General features: G+C 41.7%; 1 protein-coding gene across 3 annotated transcripts in view; it reads right to left on the minus strand.

Annotated features, from left to right (window-relative positions):
* The window catches only part of LOC130281998 (prominin-1-like), a 128,942-nt gene that overhangs the window by 45,884 nt on the left and 62,355 nt on the right, over positions 1 to 20,703 (minus strand). For all 3 annotated transcript variants that reach the window (XM_056529808.1, XM_056529812.1, XM_056529811.1), the window contains 7 exons: positions 18,966 to 19,086; positions 15,188 to 15,251; positions 13,672 to 13,761; positions 6,175 to 6,365; positions 4,660 to 4,734; positions 2,826 to 2,889; positions 582 to 741 (listed from right to left, as the gene is read on the minus strand). In XM_056529808.1, coding sequence (XP_056385783.1) covers positions 582 to 741; positions 2,826 to 2,889; positions 4,660 to 4,734; positions 6,175 to 6,365; positions 13,672 to 13,761; positions 15,188 to 15,251; positions 18,966 to 19,086 — 765 coding nt within the window. The remainder of the gene's footprint in view (positions 1 to 581; positions 742 to 2,825; positions 2,890 to 4,659; positions 4,735 to 6,174; positions 6,366 to 13,671; positions 13,762 to 15,187; positions 15,252 to 18,965; positions 19,087 to 20,703) is intronic.

Raw genomic sequence — 20,703 nt, forward strand, 5'->3', positions numbered from 1 at the left:
GCTGGACATTCCTTTTATTGCAGATTTATAAATAACTTCTATTAAAAAAATCAGAATCCTTCCATTAATTATCAGCTGCTGAAGTTGAGTTGTTCTTTTCTGTCTGGCAACAGAGCTCTCTGCTGACATCCCGGCTTGTCTCGGGAACTGCACAGAGTAGAAGATGTTTGCTATGGGGATTTGCTTCTACTCTGGACAGTTCTCGAGACACGTGTCATCAGAGAGCACTTAGACAGAAAAGAACAACTCAACTTCAGCAGCTGATAAGTACTAAAAGGATTAAGATTTTTTAATAGAAGTCATTTAGAAATCTGTTTAACTTTCTGGAGCCAGTTGATCTATAAAAAAAATGTTTTTCCTGGATAACCCCTTTAAAGTTATTCGTGAGGCAAGCCATGAGTTTGATGTATTCTAACAAACTATGGTTGTGCCCTATTCCACATGAGAACACCCACTCAAATGACCAGAATTAGCTAAGAAATTTCCATACACCCCACCCCTTTCATGGCCGGATTGACAGGACTGTCCACCAATAATGGGGACTGTTAAGAAATACGCTAAATAAAGGATCCAAATCTTACCTGTAATATTCGTATCGCACCAAGTCCGGCTCATACAGGGTTGCATTGCCGGTTCCCATATCTAAATAAGAATTCACTTTATCCAGTTCATCCACGACAGAGAAGCTATTTCGGGCATCCTGAATTTTCTGTTTTATATTCATCAGTTGATTTTGTACCTCTGCAGAATAGAATGTGATAATGTTAGGGATCACCCATCTCTCCCACAATCTCAGTCATACCATTGGGGATTCTATGATTGCAGGCCATTGTTGTCTAGTATCACCCATTTCAGGCAGGAGGGGTGCTGAGAACTTTAAGGGGGTCACAGCTAACTTTCGTGACTTCATATGAGTGTTAGGCCATACGTGTCCGCTTTCCTGGATTGTACGGCACAGAAGACAAATCTTCTGCAAAAGTTTCTTGCAGTTGGCACTAGGGGCGCCCTACTGCACACGTATCTCCAGTGCTTCTCCTGATATCATTGAGTGTTAAAGGGGTTATCCAGGAAAATACATTTTTATATATCCACTGGCTCCAGAAAGTTAAACAAATTTGTAAATTACTTCTATTAAAAAAACTTAATCCTTTCAGTACTTATCAGCTGCTGAAGTTGAGTTGTTCTTTTCTGTCTAAGTGCTCTCTGATGACACCTGTCTCGGGAACTGTCCAGAGTAGAAGCAAATCCCCATAGCAAACCTCTTCTACTCTGTGCAGTTCCCGAGACAAGCAGAGATGTCGGCAGAGAGCACTGTTGTCAGACAGAAAAGAACAACTCAACTTCAGCAGCTGATAATTATTGGAAGGATTAAGATTTTTTTATAGAAGTAATTTACAAATCTGTTTAACTTTCTGGAGCCAATCAATATATAAGAATATTTTTTTGCTGGAATACCACTTTAAAGGAGAACTCCAGCCACAGGATAGTAGATAAGTGGCTGATCCCGGGGATATGACCGCTGGGACCCCTTGCGATCTTTGGGAACACTGCTCTCTCAGTGAGGAGCATGTGATTGGTTGGGGTCCAATCTGCTGACTTGAAGGGGCTGCAATACTTGTGTGTAGGGGCTGTGGCCACTTTAAACCCCTACCAACCTCCCCCCAAGTTTAGATATCAATGGCCTATACTAAGAACAGGTCATAAATAAAGTCCTGGAAAATCTCATTAACTCACAGGCTGTGTAAGAAGGAGAAGACGACTTTGAGCTCTATATCAGTAAAACAGATCTCTAACCTAGTGTTTTTCAAATTGTGTGTCTCCAGCTGTTGCAAAACTACAACTCCCAAAAAGCTGTTGAGCTAAGCGGATTGGGAGCCAATAAATTCAACAGCTTTTTGCACTTAAAGGGGTACTCCAGTGGAAAACATTTTTTTTTAATCAACTGGTGCCAGAAAGTTAAACAGATTTGTAAATTACTTCTATTAAAAAATCTTAATCCTTCCAGTACTTATCAGCTGCAGTTATGATCCAAAGGAAGTTCTTTTCTTTTTTAATTTCCTTTCTGCCTGACCACATTGCTCTCTGCTGACACCCCTGTCCATTTTAGGAACTGTCCAGAGCAGGATAGGTTTTCTATGGGGATTTGCTTGTACTCTGCACAGTTCCTAAAATTGACAGAGGTGTCAGCAGAGAGCACTGTGGTCAGAAAAAGGAAATTCTAAAAGAAAAGAACTTCCTCTGGATCATAACAGCAGCTGATAAGTACTTTGAGGATTTTTTTTTAATAGAAGTCATTTACAAATCTGTTTATCTTTCTGGAACCAATTGATTTAAAAAAAAAAAAAAAAAAAAAAAAAAAGGTTTTCCAGTGGAGTACCCCTTTAAACTGGAGTCTTTTGCTCAATGCTGTGACCTGGATTTGTTTTGGATATTCTGGACTGGCCATCCGGACGGTCACCTGCACAGTGATTTGGTCCTGTGCGGTCTTCTTTTCCACTTCCATTTTAATTTCTTATCATATGTACAGTGCACTGGAACTAAGGGCTTTATAAAAAATAAATAATAATAATTATAATAAAATTAAACAACACCACCATGAGAAAATTGCTGCTTAGCCAATCCGGGCTGAGGAGGGTCAACGCTGCAACCAGTGATTGGCTGATCAGCAATGTCAGGAAATGGTGAGGTAAGTACTGTATTCTTATTTTTCACCAAGTCTGCCACCCTCCTCCTTTTTTTTTATCCCACTTGACAACTCCTTTAATTTTGCTGTTTGAAACAATGTTCTCATTTACAGATCTATGAGGATAGAGGTTGGCGCTTACGTTGTACAGAAGTCTTGGTCTGGTTGGACACAGTCTGAGGAATGTCATTAAGAGTCTGACGAGCCTGGAGTCAAATTAATAGAAATTAATATCCCAAATGTACAAAATATCCATCACATACCTTATATATTACACTGGACAGCTGGGAAAATTAAATGTGTAAAAAGAAATAAAGAAAAAACAAAAACCTCCTACTGTCCTGTGTGCCAGTTCCCCACCAGACCTGGGTCTACACTAGAATGCATCCATAGTGGTGGCTGCTTCATTGAGTTGCTATGGCCTAGTATATTCTTGGACCGGTCAGGACAAATTGTAGCAAACACACCCTATTGACATTTTACTCATATATGTGTGATGTCCCAGTACAGGTGCATGGTCCTGTACTACCTGTAGGCCCTCTCAGATTGAGTCCCTCAGTGACCTGGGGGCTCCCCTGCAGGGTCTCCCTTTGTTTTCCTGTTGATTTAATAAATGTGTGTATGTTCCTTTAATGCTTAGACAGGATCCTATGTCTAGATAGTCTCGAGGACCTATGGGAGGTCTCAAGGACCTGTAAGTTGGTCACATGTTATGTTAAGTCACCTGATTTGTTGTCACATGGACTCCCAGAGAGCACCAGCTTTAACCTATGACCCTCAGCTTGACCAATGGGCTATAGTCCAGCCCCCCACTATATAAAGGGCAGGCCATTTGCGATTCGCTTTCTTGGCTGCCAGCTCTCTTGCTGTAAGCAGCTCTTGTACCATTACTCTCTTTGAGCTAAGTGCTGTTAGTTGTATCACCAAAGTCTTTGCTGAAGCAGCAACCAGAGATCTCAGGACAAGTGACCAGCATCTAAAGTACCCCAAAAGCTACAGTCTCTACACCTAGTCAAGTTCTGTACATAGTCAAGTCAGGTCTAATTAGAAGTCAAGTTAAAGGGGTAGTCCAGTGCTGAAAGTGTCTCATCACACTACCTGACACCGGGTGTCCTTTTGAGAAAGCTAGTTATCTAGCGGAACGTTAAGGCAGGGTGTGTGTATTTTAGACAGGAGTGTCTAATGTAGGCACTTAAAGGGGTTCTCCGCCCCTAGTCATCTTATAGATGTCTGATCGCCGGGGACCCCCGCGATCTCGGCTGTGGCACCCCAGACATCCGATACACCGAGCGAAGTTCGGATGACTGGTGATGTGGGGCAGAGGCTCGTGAAGTCAGGGTCACGCCCGCTCGTGATGTCACGGCCACGCCCCCTCAATGCAAGTCTATGGGAGGGGGCGTGACATCCGTCACGCCCCCATCCTATAGACTTGCATTGAGGGGGCGTAGCCGTGACGTCACGAGCCTCCAGCACTGCACCCGACGCTCTAAACGAAGATCATGGGGTCCCCAGCGGGCAGGACCCCTGTGATCAGACATCTTATCCCCTATCCTTTTTATTTTTTATTTTTTGGTACCCAACAAATTTTGGGTACCCAAAAAAAATGCCAAGGTGCAATTTCCACACAAATGAAAAAACGCCATGCATGCAATGCATTGCCGTGTGTGAGATGGCGCATTTCCGAGCAGTCCTAGCGCCCGCTGGTTAGTCAAATGTGCGGAATGTCTGCACCTATTTTCTGTGTGGACATTCCGCATATTTTCCGATCATGTAAATATAGCCTTAGCGTTGCTCTATTGCAGACAAAGGAGCAGGGGGAGTAGTCCTATTGTAATAAGTTGCCCTGCAGACAAAGTCAGGTGTGATCTTAATACAAAAGGACTGTATATATGTATATGTATGTAGAAAGTTTTTTATTTTTTTTATTTTTACAGTAAAGCTGAAGATCCCACAGATTTACACAACATAAGACTTACCTTCTGGATACTGTCTCCAACTCCTGAGTTCAAAAAATCGTCAATGGTTTTCAGCTGGTTTGTAAAGTCTGGAAACTGTAAAAATACAGTTCATAAGAGTTAGAAATAACTAGGGTGACACAGAGGTGAAATTTATTAAAGCATGTTCGCCACCTTTCTGGAATACAATAGTCACACATTTTAGTCAAGCTAGTGGTCAAAAAAAGAACATTACTTAAACGGGTACTCCTGTGGAAAACAAATGTTTTTCCTGTTATCAAACTTTTTCCCTACTGCTGCTCAAATCTTTTTCTCTGAAAATGTGCTCAGCTTTGTCCTGTGTCTGCAATACAAGTCTATGGAGGAGGGAGCTCAAGACAAGTAACACAGTACAAGTCTATGGAGGAGGGAGAAGGGAGCTCAAGACAAGTCTATGGAGGAGGGAGCTCAAGACAAGCAATACAAGTCTATGAAGGGAGCTCAAGACAAGTAACACAGTACAAGTCTATGGAGGAGGGAGAAGGGAGCTCAAGACAAGTCTATGGAGGAGGGAGCTCAAGACAAGCAATACAAGTCTATGAAGGGGGAGGAGGGAGCTCAAGACAAGTAATACAGTACAAGTCTATGGAGGAGGGAGAAGGGAGCTCAAGACAAGTCTATGGAGGAGGGAGCTCAAGACAAGCAATACAAGTCTATGGAGGGGATGGAGGAAGCTCAAGACAAGTAATACAAGTCTATGTAGGATGGAGAAGGGAGCTCAAGACAAGCAATACAAGTCTATGGAGGAGGGAGCTCAAGACAAGTAATACAGTACAAGCCTATGGAGGAGGGAGAAGGGAGCTCAAGACAAGTCTATGGAGGAGGGAGCTCAAGACAAGCAATACAAGTCTATGAAGGGAGCTCAAGACAAGTAATACAGTACAAGTCTATGGAGGAGGGAGAAGGGAGCTCAAGACAAGTCTATGGAGGAGGGAGCTCAAGACAAGCAATACAAGTCTATGGAGGGGATGGAGGGAGCTCAAGACAAGTAATACAAGTCTATGGAGGATGGAGAAGGGAGCTCAAGACAAGCAATACAAGTCTATGGAGGGGAGGAGGGAGCTCAAGACAAGTAATGCAAGTTTATGGAGAGGGAAGGATGGAGCTCAAGACAAGAAATACAAGTCTATAGAGGGGATGAGGGAGCTCTGCCCACAAGCTCTAGGAGAACTGCAAATTATAGATGAAGCCTGAAGAGCAGAAAGCTACTGAAAATACCATATACAAGTTATATAATGGGCAGAAATAGTGCTGCTCCTTATATATACACACAGCACAGCTTCTACTGCAATATAATGACAGTTATGCTTTAAATAACCTGTGTTGGAATTCTTGCAATAGTACAGGGTCGTTTGTGCTGTTCTTACCATATTACCTGTATATGATTCTGAGAGGATGTTTTGAGGATTTTATTCATAGCCCATTGTGCCTTATTTGATAGGGAAGTAAATAAGGTCCAAAAGTTAGGATGTTAGGATATGGCGAAATGTCACTTACATTGTTGAAGTTGGCATCCATGGTCAGGTCACTGACTGAAGGAGCGGGACTACACGTGCTGCATGAAGACAGCGTCTGGTTAATCTGATTTCTAATGGTGGTGAGGTTCTGGACGAGCTGCTGCTGGGTGGCTAGCAGGGTGTTAAAGGAATCATTCACAGCTCTCAAGGCTATGGCGGTGGAATTTAAATCTATAAGAAAAGAAAGAGGAGGAAGAAGTGTTGTTTAATCCATAACAGTAAAAAAAATAAAAATAACAATTTCATATAATACACCAGTGTTTTCTAACTAGTGGTGGTTGCAACATTGTTGCAAAACTATAACTCCCAGCAAAGAACAACTCAACTTCATCAGCTCATAAGTACTGAAAGGATTAAGATTTGTTAATAGAAGTAATTTACAAATCTGTTAAACTTTCTGGAGCCAGTTGATATATACATTTTTTTCCCCTGAATAACCCTTAAATGACCAGCACTGGATGTTATTTTGGTCATTAGCGACAGGTGTCAGCTGCAGTTAGCAGCCGGAACCCGCCGTGTATGGAGTGAGTTTGGCTCCAAGTGGAAGTCGTAAAGGGGTTAAATTTATAAAATATTTGTAACTAGAGTTAGGCAAATTTACAGTAACAGTTTATTCTTCGAAAAGTTGTTCTGCAGTCAAAGTGCTCGATTGGCTAAAGAAGTTCAGTTTGGTAATCTGGGGACTCTTAGGACTGTATTTATTGTCTACGCTCCTATGAGACCTTATGTTGTCGTACTGGGGTATTTTGGGCAGTAGGGGCACTTTGAATGCGGAACTACTGATATATGGGCTGAGAAGTCATTTGAGTAACCTGTGCAGCTGAGGGCATAAGGCTGAACTTTACTGTAAAAAAAATATGTTAGTACATTTTCATACTGTCTAATAAACATAACATGCAAATAGTTACTGGTACAATCTACCATAGTGACTGTTTGGAACCCCACAACTGCATTGCGTGGGGTGCGGATTAGATTAGAAGTTTGGCAGGACGGGCACATGTCTTGATTGCTATTAATAATAGCATTTAGAACAGTGTTTCCCAACCAGGGTGCCTTTAGCTTTTGCAAAACTACAACTCCCAGCATGCCCGGACAGCCTTTGGCTGGGAATTGTATCTTTGTAACAGCTGGAGGCACCGAGGTTTGGGAAACATTGGTTTAGAACAGTGGTCTTCAACCTGCGGACCTCCAGATGTTGCAAAACTACAACTCCCAACATGCCCGGACAGCCGTTGGCTGTCCGGGCATGCTGGGAATTGTAGTTTTGCAACATCTGGAGGTCCGCAGGTTGGAGACCACTGGTTTTAATGATCACATGACAGCACTGATAGCACGGATGTTATTTTGGTTATTAGCGGCAGGTGTCAGTTGCAGATAGCAGCCGGAACCCGCCGTGTATGGAGGGAGTTTGGCTACTGAACCTGCTCCAAACACCCCTTCCCAACCAAGTCAGGGAATAAAAATGTGCATAGGAAACCTGTGTGACCGCTATGGGGCCCCTAGAGAGATGGGGCCATGTCAAGTCGATCTAGTCCCCATTCTAAGGTTTGGTGACAACCTGTAGATCTCTACAAGTGCAATGTTACCAAACAAGAAGATGGGAAAGTAAAAAAAAAACAAAGCACCAAGCCCTCCTGCTCCGAGTGGTTATGAGCGCAGTGATACTAGTAGAACACCATAAAGACTAAAGCTATATTTTCTATAGAACCCCACCGTTCTCTATATATTGGAAAGAAAGGGTTACATAGGATTCTTTTATGGGACCTTGGTTGCCCGTTACCATCCCTTTTGGTAAAATGACAATAGCACAGTCTGTAACATGTTACAGTAGCAATAGTCACATCACAGGTGAAACATAAACCCCATTCGCACTGATAAAGCGATTATCTTAAACAAACAGGTTTGCTGTTATATAAAGAGATGGAGCGTTCTCTCGTCTGACCAGCCCTACAAAGCGTGAGACATTCCACTCAGACCTGATTCAGTTCCACGAATGATTACACCTCTATACACATGACTGCATATGTTTTTTCCAATGCATTTCCTGATCACAGAAGCAAGATTTAACCCTTTACTGTCATATGATGACATTTTAGGCACCGCTATGGGGTTACTGTGCATGCTTATTTTAATGGAAGAGTGAAACAGGCCAAGGCCAGGCGACCACGATGGCAGCAGTATTTCTAAGCATCGTGCCGTGTTGGAAAACCAACATGACCGGCATCTTCTTCCCCAAACATCTACAGGGAGCAACTGGGAGGCCTCCATACACATTATATAGTTGGCCTATCTCATTTACATCAGTAAGTTCCTACAAAATGTATGTGTGTGGCAAGCTTACATTGACCAAAATGATTTGTTTTCTCAACCAGACTTCTACCCTAGGCTTCTCATGATGTAACACCCCGCCCCCTCAATGCAAGTCTATACAGCCGTCACGCCCCCTCCCATAGACTTGCATTGAGGGGGCGGAGCATGATGTCATGAGGGGCGGGGCTATGATGTCACGAGCTCCCGACGCCGGCTCTAAGCATTCAGAACATTTTGTTCCAAACGCTGAGCAGCGGAATACCCCTTTAATAGAGTATGCTCTTTTTTGCATCAGGCATAGTGCTTCCCGCTCACATCTGTGTTCTACACATAGCAACTAATGTTCATAAAGCTGAATCGTTCAAAGACCTGATGAAGTGGGGGGGGGGGTTGGGGGACCTTTTGGGTAATTGTACTTATTATGTCTCAGTAAAGTGAAATTAACTCTGGCAAAATAGTAGCACAGTGTACAAAACAATAACTCATTGATAACCAAGTATATAGTGGCCAAATATCAATGCCATATAATGCGTTAGTAACATCATATACCATAATTTCTAAATTAAAGTTTTTAATTATAATTTTTTAAAAAGCAACCACAGAATGCAGATGTCAGTTTTTCAATCCAGGGTTTTCCTAGATTGGGTAAAATGGGAAAATGCCATTGTTTCACCCATATCTAGATACGTTTTCTAGAGCAAATGAACGCTATACTAATCTCTTATTAAAGGGGTACTCCGCTGCCCTGGTGCCGGAGCTCCGCTCCCCAGTGTCTGGAAGTTTATTGTTCCGAACGCTGTGTGCGGGCTTCCGTGTTCAGGGCCGCCCCTTGTGACGTCACGCCCGCCCCCTTCCCATAGACTTTCATTGAGGGGGCGGGCGTGACGTCACAAGGGGGCAGGCGTGACGTCACGAGGGGCGGCCCTGAACACGGAAGCCCGCACACAGTGTTTGGAACAATAAACTTCCGGATGCCGGGGAGTGGAGCTCCGGAAGCAGGGCAGCGGAGTAATCCTTTAAATTATAATGTTCACTACCATTCATTAGACATATGATTTGAATTTAGGCCACTGCACATCCTATCCACTCTTACTGTAGAGAATTCTTCCTATCGTTGGTTGAATAACCTTTTTCCCACAATCAAATGTCATCCCTTATACAGTTGTTAAAAATAAATAAGTGGTTAAAGGGGTACTCCAGGGAACTAAACCCAAAGCCCATCATTTCCATCTCACCAACCCATTTATTTGTCTAAATATCATTTATTAGCCGTATAGAGCAGTTTCTCTCTTTCAGCTGTCACTTACATGCAGGGAGTGAGAGAAAGACGTCATTATCAGATACACCTTTTCTTTGTGCAAAGCCCTCAATAAGAACAGCCCCAACCCCTCTGGAAGACAAACACCACGTAATTTCTATCTTGTCTAGGGGTCTGGCTTCACAGCCACATATCCTCTCCCCCTCCCCTCCCTGTGTGAGGATCTTACCGGCAGAGAAGCCTAGTGTCTCCTGTGAAGATTCTCAGTCACAACTCAGCACATAATGCTGCTCTTTTCCTGCTGTAGATCTAATCCCTTACTGCTGCCATTCAGAGCATATCATGATTTATTGCTGTGGGGAAGGATAGTTTGAAAGAAAAGACTTGTACAGTGTGCACTGCTCACTGTGCGTTAACAACAACAAAGCATGCACACAGATAGTAAAAGCAATTGGCTGGTAGCCATTACACTGAATGCTGGGAATTGTCGTCTGAGGTGCAAGCAAGGAAAAAGAATATTCAGGAAACAATAGGGGCCACAGGAGCTGGCAAAATCACAAGGATAACTGAACAGGTATTGGGGTGGATTTGGGACATTTTTTTTTAATTTTTCTTATTTTCCCCAGAGCACCCCTTTTATGTGTCAAAACTTCACATTGCCCTTGGGCAATTTGGTTTATCATTTTAGGAGCTGCAATGGGGTTGCTGCAAATGCCATAAAGTACTAAAATTTTGAAACAAAATAAGCCTAAAATACACAACAACTGACCCCAGAATGTGTGTTTGTCCTACAGCTATAACACCAACTCCACCATGCTCATGCACTTAGCCAAGTATGCATGTTTTTGTTTTTTCAATAGAACGGGAGAAATAAGCCCTTGCCAGACTCCTTTGAGCAAGGCCTGCGCCTGTTGATATCCTCCTGTATCTGCCGACAGCAGAGAGTCAGGAAGCCACCATACACTTTAGATAGTTGTCTTTACCTACCTACATTGATAGGTTTGGCCAACATTTATCTTGTCGATGCATAAGCTGTTGTTAGTGTTAGTGGGTTAAGGAGTGCACAGGACGTTCTTACATGACTGGTTCAGCTCAGTTGATTTGGTTAATGTGAAGCAATGTTAACCTTAATGTACTTTCAGTATAAATTCTTTGTTGCGCAAATAACCGAAGATCAAATTTATGATCTGTAACTATATACACTATGACACACAATGGCCCAGATTTATCTGAAACCAAAATGGTCTGGTTTTTCCCACAACAACCAATCACAGCTCATCTATCATTTTACCAGAGCTGGTTAAGATATAAGAGCTGAGCTGTGATTGGTTGTTCTGGGCAAAAGCAGAGAGTTTCGATTTCAGACAGATTGATAGGTCTGGGCCAATTTCTCTGATAAGAATGTTTGTTCAAGGACTAATTTACAGTAGCTGAATATTATGAATCACTGAGTCAATACCAAGGAACAAAGATTGCAGCAGCCTTTGAAAATATAATTAGTCAGATTAAAGGGTCTGTCTACCTGCATTACCATTTTTTCCATTTCTCCAATGCATCTGAATGAATAATTAATCAACTTTGCAAATAGACTTTATTATTCCAAATCGTCTACCATTGTGTGTATACAGCTATTATATAAGACCTACTGTGTCTATGGTAGCGGCTGAGCATGCAGTCATTTGTCCCCTAATTTAAAGGAGATCTGTAGTGCTTACAGATAGGGGATAGGGATAAGTTATAGATCACGGGGGGTCCGAGCACTGGGGCCCCCCACGATCTCCTGTATGGGGCCGCGGCAATGTACAGGAAAGGGGGCGTTCTGTCCCTGCATGACGCGGCAGCGGGCACGCCGGCCCCCTTTCCTGTACATTGCCACGCTCAGACCCCCTGCAATCTATAACTTATCCCCTATCCTTCAGATAGGGGATAAGTTTAGAGCACTACAGCACTACAGCACAAACTGGGAAACGCCCAGTTTAGAAGCAAATCCCCATAGCAAACCTCTTCTAAACTGGGCGTTTCCTGAGACACGTGTCATCAGAGAGCACTTAGACAGAAAATAACAACCTTAACTTCAGAAGCTCATAAGTACTGAAAGGATTAAGATTTTTTAATAGAAGTAATTTACAAATCTGTTTAACTTTCTGGAGCCAGTTGATATATATAAAAAAAAGTTTTTGCCTGGAATACCCCTTTAATTGTTGACTATTATTGTTTCATACACTTTACATCACTGTTTACAAATTACCCTTCCCAAGAGCAGTAAGGAAGTAACAAAAATAATATTTAATAAATAAGAAATCACAAATATTTATAGATAACTGGCCAGGGTTCGGAACATTTAGTTTGGAACGCTGTGTGTGCGCTGCGGGGGTCAGTCATGCCCCCTTGTGCCATCAGGCCACTCCCCCTCAGTGCAAGTCTATGGGAGGGGCCGCCACACCCCCTCCCATAGACTTGCATTAAAGGGGTACTCCGCTGCTCAGCGTTTGGAGCAAACTGTTCCGAACGCTGGAGCTGGCATCGGGAGCTAGTGACTTCATAGCCCCGCCCCTCATGACATCACGCCCCACCCCCTCAATGCAAGTCTATGGACTTGTATTGAGGGGGCGGGGCGTGACGTCATGAGGGGGTGGGGCTATGACATCACAAGCTCTCGACGCCGCCGAGAAGCAGAGTACCCATTTAAGGGGCATGCCCTGACATCATGGCCTGACTAAATGTTCCAAATGGAGTACCCCTTTAAAGTTCCCATTCACTGTAGTCAAAAGTAGATTGAACCAACCCTATCCGGCAACACCGCAACCTTTCTAAAGTGTATGGGGCCTTCCATCTCTCATATTATCTGTCAGGGGAGAGATAGGGCAAGCATGTTGGATATCAATTGCCCGGCCCTTTTTTTCTCCAAAGGATGACCTGCCATCAGAGCTGTCTAGTGAACATGAGGATGACAGCTGTTAAAAATGTTTGGCCATCTTAAGTGACATCAGTTTTGGTCAAGCTTAAAGGGGTACTCTAGTGGGGAAAATTTTTTTCAAATCAACTGGTGCTAGAAAGTTATACAGTTTTGTAAATTACTTCTGTTAAAAAATCTTAATCCTTCTAGTACTTATCAGCTGCTGTATACTACAGAGGAAGTTAAGTTGTTCTTTTCTATCTGACCACAGTGCTCTCTGCTGACACCTCTGTCCATGTCAGGAACTTTCTAGAGCAGGAGAGATTTGCTATGGGGATTTGTTCCTACTCTGGACAGTTCCTGACATGGGCGGAGGTGTCAGCAGAGATCACTGTGGTCAGACAGAAAGGAAAAACTAAACTTCTTCTGTAGTATAAAGCAGCTGATAAGTACTGTAAGGATTAAGTTTTTTTAATATAAGTAATTTACAAATCTGTATAACTTTCTGGCACCAGTTGATTTGAAAAAATAGTTTTTCACCGGAGTACCCCTTTAAGGGCAGTTGCTGAATTTTTGATCCACATATCCATGTCTACTTTAATTTTTCTTAAATGTAATTCTTTACATATAAAAGTTTGCCAAATCGACCCATTTCCGCAGGACCAGTTAACTGTTGAATATGTATAGAGTTCCCGACCTTCCCTCGATGATCCCAACATGCCTGATCCCTTGTTCCCACAGGAGCGAAGCCTCTACCCTGAGGGCAACATTTTCCCTGCTCCCCATATCGTGCATGTATGTGACCGAATCGGGAGAAATAGTTCCCTTTCAAATGAGTATTCAGACGAAAGCTATCTAAAGCGTTTGGACAACTTTAGTAAGTTTAGAACAGTTCTAGAGATGACTAAGCTCTGATAAAGTCACAATCCTGAGAATCGCAAAGTCTTGCAATTTGATTGACAAAAACACATTTATATACAGTATATATATGAAGTAAACACATGGATCCTTACCATCCATCGTTGTTTGAATAGTATTTAGTGTTATATTTGCCCGTTGCTCAATACTTCTTTTAATCATCCCTCCAAGAACTGGGCCGATTCCTATAAAACACACAATAAAAAAAAAGGGAAAAAAAGAGTCAATTTATAACTTTAAAAAAAGGTAATTTTCTACTCGGGGTCATGACTTCTTAGGTTCTCAATAGAAGTGTTTGGGCTTCTTAGATCTACAGGGTGGGCCATTTCTATGGATACACCTTAATAAAATGGGAATGGTTGGCGATAATAACTTCCTGTTTGTGGCACATTAGTATATGTGAGGGGGGAAACTTTTAAGATGGGCGGTGACCATGGTGGCCATTTTGAAGTTGGCCATTTTGAATCCAACTTTTATTTTTTATAGGAAGAGGGTCATGTGACACATCAAACTTATTGGGAATTTCACAAGAAAAACAATGATGTGCTTGGTTTTAATGTAACTTTATTATTCATGAGTTATTTACAAGTTTCTGACCACTTATAAAATGTGTTCAATGTGCTGCCCATTGTGTTGGATTGTCAATGCAACCCTCTTCTCTATATACTGCTATATACTACTATATACACCGCAGGAGAAATGCTAGCACAGGCTTCCAGTATCCGTATATACTGCTATATACTACTATATACACCGCAGGAGAAATTCTAGCACAGGCTTCCAGTATCCGTATACACTGCTATATACTACTATATACACCGCAGGAGAAATTCTAGCACAGGCTTCCAGTATCCGTATACACTGCTATACACTACTATATACACCGCAGGAGAAATTCTAGCACAGGCTTCCAGTATCTGTAGTTTCAGGTGCTGCACATCTCGTATCTTCACAGCATAGACAATTGCCTTTAGAAGATTTTGTTCTGAGCAGCGGAGTACCCCTTTAAGGCCTTCCATGCATACCCATATATATATATATATATATATATATATATATATATATATATACATACTCCAAGAATCTTTCAAGCAGCACTACCCTGATGTTGCAGAGGTATATTTGGGAGCCGACGGCACAGCCCAGGTCACGGTCTGTCAGCCAGGTATATTCAGAGAAAACCTCTGCAGCACTCCAAGATGAAATCAAAGGTGATTGTATTCTCCTTTAGTGATACAACGTTTCACCGGTCTCACACCGGCTTTTTCAAGCATGATGCTTGAAAAAGCCGGTGTGAGATCGGTGAAACGTTGTATCACTATGGGAAAATAAAATCACCTTTGATTTCATCTTGGAGTGCTGCAGAGGTTTTCTCTGCATATATATATATATATATATATATATATATATATATGTGCAGTTATTAGAGAATATACAATTGTAATGCTTTTCTGAAAACCCTAAAATAAATATAAGATATATATAAGATTTTATATATATATATATATATATATATATATATATATATACACATACACACACACACACACACACGTTGTCCGCATGTGGTTTACAAATCACAGACCTATATGGGGCTATACCTGGACTTACCAGTAATGCTGCTGTTGGCCAAGTTAATGGGAACACTGCTTGAATTAATAATAATGTCGATGTCCTGAAAAACAAAAGTATAATAGAATGTATTCAGGAATCTGACTTTGTATATTCTGGTCTATGAATTACTCAAGTACAACCTCCAGTTATCCTGATTTAAGATATGATCTTATTTACTTTTACCTCGGTTTCTTTTATAACACTTTCCCAATTGTGGTGCCTGGTACAGATGAACACGACACCACATTCTTTATAGTAACATGTGCACTGCTCGCACTGTGGATGAAAATCTAAGGGTGAAAACACATGGGCAGCGGGAGCCAATCAGCATGTGTGGCTGACAGCCCGTGTGTTTTATCCCAAAGGTTACTTCACAGCTAAGTGTATTTTGTTGTTTTATATATTTCTGTTTACTTCTTTATATCTTGTCGCTCTTGTTGCTTTGTATTTAGCTTGATCGCTTTACTTTATCTTTACTGTACAGGGTAACTGCCCTGGCCAGGTTCAAGATGCTCTGAGATATGAGGTTTGGTAAGTTCCTACTACGGTAGAGTTGACTTACCTCCCTAAAATCCCATTTTTTCACAGAATTGTCTCACAAAACAAATTACAAAGGGGCAGAGCCTATGAGAATTGTCCCCAAAGTGAGAGACTGTCTCCCTACCTTTTTGTGATATAGGGGCAATTAGGGGCGTTGTTTGGTCTTCGAAAGATCTGGGGCTAGAGCCTATAGCCCCAGCCATGCCACTAACCACACCCTCAGTCACCACAGCCTGTGACTTCTAGCAGACGTGCCTGCACATGGCACATCTGCTACCAGCAGCCGAGAGGGCACCAGCAGCGGGATTCTGGATTTGTTAGGCTGTATGGACTTGTTAGGTGGTGAACCAGCCAGTCTGACCCAGGGCTATGGGTGTCAGACCCAGGGCTTCAGCCCTATTAGCTCCCCTCTAGTGACACCCCTGGGTGCAATCATAGACCACCATATTGAGGTCACAGACAGGGAGAACTAAGGCTCACACGGCAGAATTTCAGCTTGCAGAATTCCGCCTAAAATTAAAGCCCGTAGACTTCTATGGGATTCCGCACTCCCATTCACACTTCCGCTTGCGGAATCCTCACCCGCCCCACCCCCACGGGACCCCCGCGATCAGACATCATCTTATCCCCTATCCTTTGGATAGGGGATAAGATGTATAGGGGTGGAGTATCCCTTTAAGTTCTGCAGATAAAAAAATACATATACACATACATTTGAGGAATAGACAGGAAGCTACATTAAAGGGGTACTCCGGTGGAAAACTTTAGTTTTTTGTTAAATCAACTGGTGCCAGAAAGTTAAACAGATTTGTAAATTACTTCTATTAAAAAATCTATCTTAATCCTTCCAGTACTTATTTGCTGCTGAATACTACAGAGGAAATTCTTTTCTTTTTGGAACATAGAGCTCTCTGCTGACATCACGAGCACAGTGCTCTCTGCTGACATCTCTGTCCATTTTAAGAACTGTCCAGAGTAGGAGAAAATCCAACATATGCTGCTCTGGACAGTTCCTAAAATGGACAGGAGGTGTCAGTAGAGAGCACTGTGCTCGTGATGTCAGCACTGTGCTCCAAAAAGAAAATAATTTCCTCTGTAGTATTCAGCAGCTAATAAGTACTGGAAGGATTAAGATTTTTTAATAGAAGTAATTTACAAATCTGTTTAACTTTCTGGCACCAGTTAATAAAAAAAATAAAAATAAAATAAAAAAAGTTTTCCACCGGAGTGCTGCTCCAATATGTGTCAGTCCACCAGTGGCGTGCAGGTATACGTACCCACTAAGATGTATCTACATGTCGGTATTCTCTTATACATATCTGATTGCTTTGTTGCTGTAGTATCAGGTCATTGCCTTTTGTTTTGAATCCCCCATGAATCTTTACAGCTTCTTTCACCATTCTGCTTGTTTCCAGCCATAAAACCCTTGTTCTCTGGGAGCTGTGTAATCCTTCCATTGACTCAGCAGATGGTTCAGTTCAATAAAGGATGTTCTCCAGACAAGTGGTGTGATTTACTGCCGGCCTATGCAAATGCTACCTACTTAGCTAGCGGGCAGGGTATGCTTAGAGTTGTAGTGTTTGCTCCATCTGGTACATTAGCTTGGAACTCGGGTTGCCACCTTTCGTGCAAAAAAAAAATACCGTCCGTGCTAATTTGCATAATTAATTATATATGTGCAATATCCCAAGATACACATATGCGGGGGGAATTTTGTCCTATTCTGACCCCTATAACTTTTTTTATTTCTCCTTCTACGGGACTGTATGAGGGCTGATTTTTTGCGATCTGTAGTTTTTAACAGTATCATTTTTTGATAGCTTATTTTTTTAAATTAAATTCAGGAGTTGCAGTTAGTTACTAACTACAACTCCCATCATGCCCTGATATAGCCTGTGGCTCAGCAGCTGCCCCAAAAGAAAAGTCCAACTCCCAGCATGTTGGACTATATAGTAGTATATAGTATAGGTCAGCATTTCCCAACCAGGAGTGCCTCCAGCTGTTGTAAAACTACAACTCCCAGCATGTTGGACTATATAGTAGTATATAGTATAGGTCAGTGTTTCCCAACCAGGGGTGTCTCCAGCTGTTGCAAAGCTACAACTCCCAGCATGTTGGACTTTATAGTAGTATATAGTATAGGTCAGTGTTTCCCAACCAGGAGTGCCTCCAGCTGTTGTAAAACTACAACTCCCAGCATGTTGGACCATATCGTAGTATATAGTATAGGTCAGTGTTTCCCAACCAGGGGTGCCTCCAGCTGTTGCAAAATTACAACTCCCTGCATGTTGGACTTTATAGTAGTATATAGTATAGGTCAGTGTTTCCCAACCAGGGGTGCCTCCAGCTGTTGCAAAGCTAAAACTCCCTGCGTGTTGGACGATATAGTAGTATATAGTATAGGTCAGTGTTTCCCAACCAGGAGTGCCTCCAGCTGTTGTAAAACTACAACTCCCAGCATGTTGGACTATATAGTAGTATATAGTATAGGTCAGCATTTCCCAACCAGGGGTGCCTCCAGCTGTTGTAAAACTACAACTCCCAGCATGTTGGACTATATAGTAGTATATAGTATAGGTCAGTGTTTCCCAACCAGGGGTGTCTCCAGCTGTTGCAAAGCTACAACTCCCAGCATGTTGGACTTTATAGTAGTATATAGTATAGGTCAGTGTTTCCCAACCAGGGGTGCCTCCAGCTGTTGTAAAACTACAACTCCCAGCATGTTGGACCATATCGTAGTATATAGTATAGGTCAGTGTTTTCCAACCAGGGGTGCCTCCAGCTGTTGCAAAATTACAACTCCCTGCATGTTGGACTTTATAGTAGTATATAGTATAGGTCAGTGTTTCCCAACCAGGGGTGCCTCCAGCTCTTGTAAAACTACAACTCCCAGCATGTTGGACTATATATTAGTATATAGTATAGGTCATTGTTGCCCAACCAGGGGTGCCTCCAGCTGTTGCAAAACTACAACTCCCAGCATGCCCGGACAGCCAACGGCTGTCCGGGCATGCTGGGAGTTGTAGTTTTGCAACAGCTGGAGGTGCTCTGGTTGGAAAACACTGGTATAGTACATGGTGCAACATTACAGGAGTTGGAGGATTGGTTGGATAAATACCGGCCATTGCAATGTCTGTATTTTTAACATAAAAATACCAGCAGGGTGGCCAAAATACCGGCTGTGCCAGTCAATTACCGGCCAGGTGGCTACCCTACTTGGCACTGGGTACGGTACCTTGGGCACTGAATTGACATAGGTCTTCAGGTTGTTGGCCGTATTATTGAAGGATGTGAAACTGTTTTTGACATCTTTGTTTATTTTGCTATTGCTGTAAAAAGCACAAATGTCCCCAGCCCTGAGAAAGATACAAAAAAAAAAGACAAAATAAATTCCTGAAAAAATCAACATAAAGTACATTATATAAACATATAGAATTCCTAAGGCAAAAAAAAGGTAAATATTCTAAGGACCATGTGGTATTTGTCTGCCATCAATCATCTTGTTTCTGAAGTGGAAACAGTGATGTTTTTTTTAATTTATTTTTTTATAGTTAACCCCTTCCTGTTACATGGATTTTCCCATTTCCGCCTGTTTTCTTCCTCCTTACTTTCTAAGATCCATAATGTTTTTTTATTTTATTTTTTATTTTGCCATCAACAGTGTCAGGTTGTACGGGGGCCTAATTCTTGTATTTTTTTATTTTTTTATTGCCACACTATTTTTTAATATAGTGTACTGCATAACCAGGAAATATTAAAATAAAAAAGTATTTGTAGGGTGAAAAAAAGAAAACATATTTGTGGGGCAATTATTTTTTGCCGAGGTCACTGTACAGTACAAATGACTTGTTATCTTTATTCGATAACAGCGATACCCTATTTATATAGTTTTTGTTATCTTCTTCTACTACTAAAATTTAACATAACTTTTAACTTTTTCTCTTCTGTGTAGCTGTGTAAAGGTTTGTCTTTTGCGCATTGATCTGTTATTTTTATTTGCGTCATTTGTGGGTATTTGAGCCTTTTTAATGAAAAACGTTTTTTATTCCTTGTTTTCTGGAATGTAATGGGTATTTTTTTTTTCGTTTGTGATGTTCACCATGCAGGAAAAATATCACAATTTTAATAGTTTAGACATGTCTGCATGTAGTAATACATTTTTATTTTTTTTTATTTTTTTTTGTAGCTAAGATTTATTTACCAACAATTTTAGGAAAAACCAAATGATGAAAATGTTTTTTTACTATGAATTAAAAAAAGCAACTTTTCTCTAAATTTGTTTTTTAGTCCGCTAGAGATGTGTCTGGCAGGCAGCACACTGCCTTAATGAACACATATGCATGCCCAGGCAGACCTAGCGTGCCTGTATGCGAAGCAAGTTGTATGGGCATCTTTAGAGCTGTTAGGTCATGTCTGACAAGGTGGCGGGAAATGTCTGCTGTCTGTTTCTAAGGGCAACCAGCAGTATTTTGAAAGTAATGTGTGTAAGGATGTCATGTGATCTCTTTCAGCTTCCATTTGGCTGAGATAGCTAGTAAAGGGGAACAAGTGGAAAACAAATGTTTTCAAATCAACTGGTGCCAGAAAACTAAACAAATTTGCAAATTACTTCGATTTAAATTTTTTTAATCCTTCCAGTATTTATCAGCTGTTGTATGCTCCAGAGGAAGTTGAGTTGTACTTTTCTGTCTGACCCCACTGCTCTCTGCTGACACCTCTGTCCATGCCAGGAATTTCCAGATTAGAAGCATATCCCCATAAAATACCTCACCTGCTCTGGACAGTTCCTGACAAGACCAGAGGTGTGAGCAGAGAGCATTGTGGTCAGACAGAAAAGAACTACACAACTTCCTCTGTATACAACAGCTGTTAAGTACTGGAAGCATTAAGATTTTTAAATGAAAGTAATTTACAAATGTGTTTAACTTTCTGGCACCAGTTGATTTGAAAACATTTTTTCCCCACCGGAGTAC

This window comes from Hyla sarda, chromosome 7 (genome assembly GCF_029499605.1).
Source record: "Hyla sarda isolate aHylSar1 chromosome 7, aHylSar1.hap1, whole genome shotgun sequence".
Classification (NCBI taxonomy): domain Eukaryota; kingdom Metazoa; phylum Chordata; class Amphibia; order Anura; family Hylidae; genus Hyla; species Hyla sarda.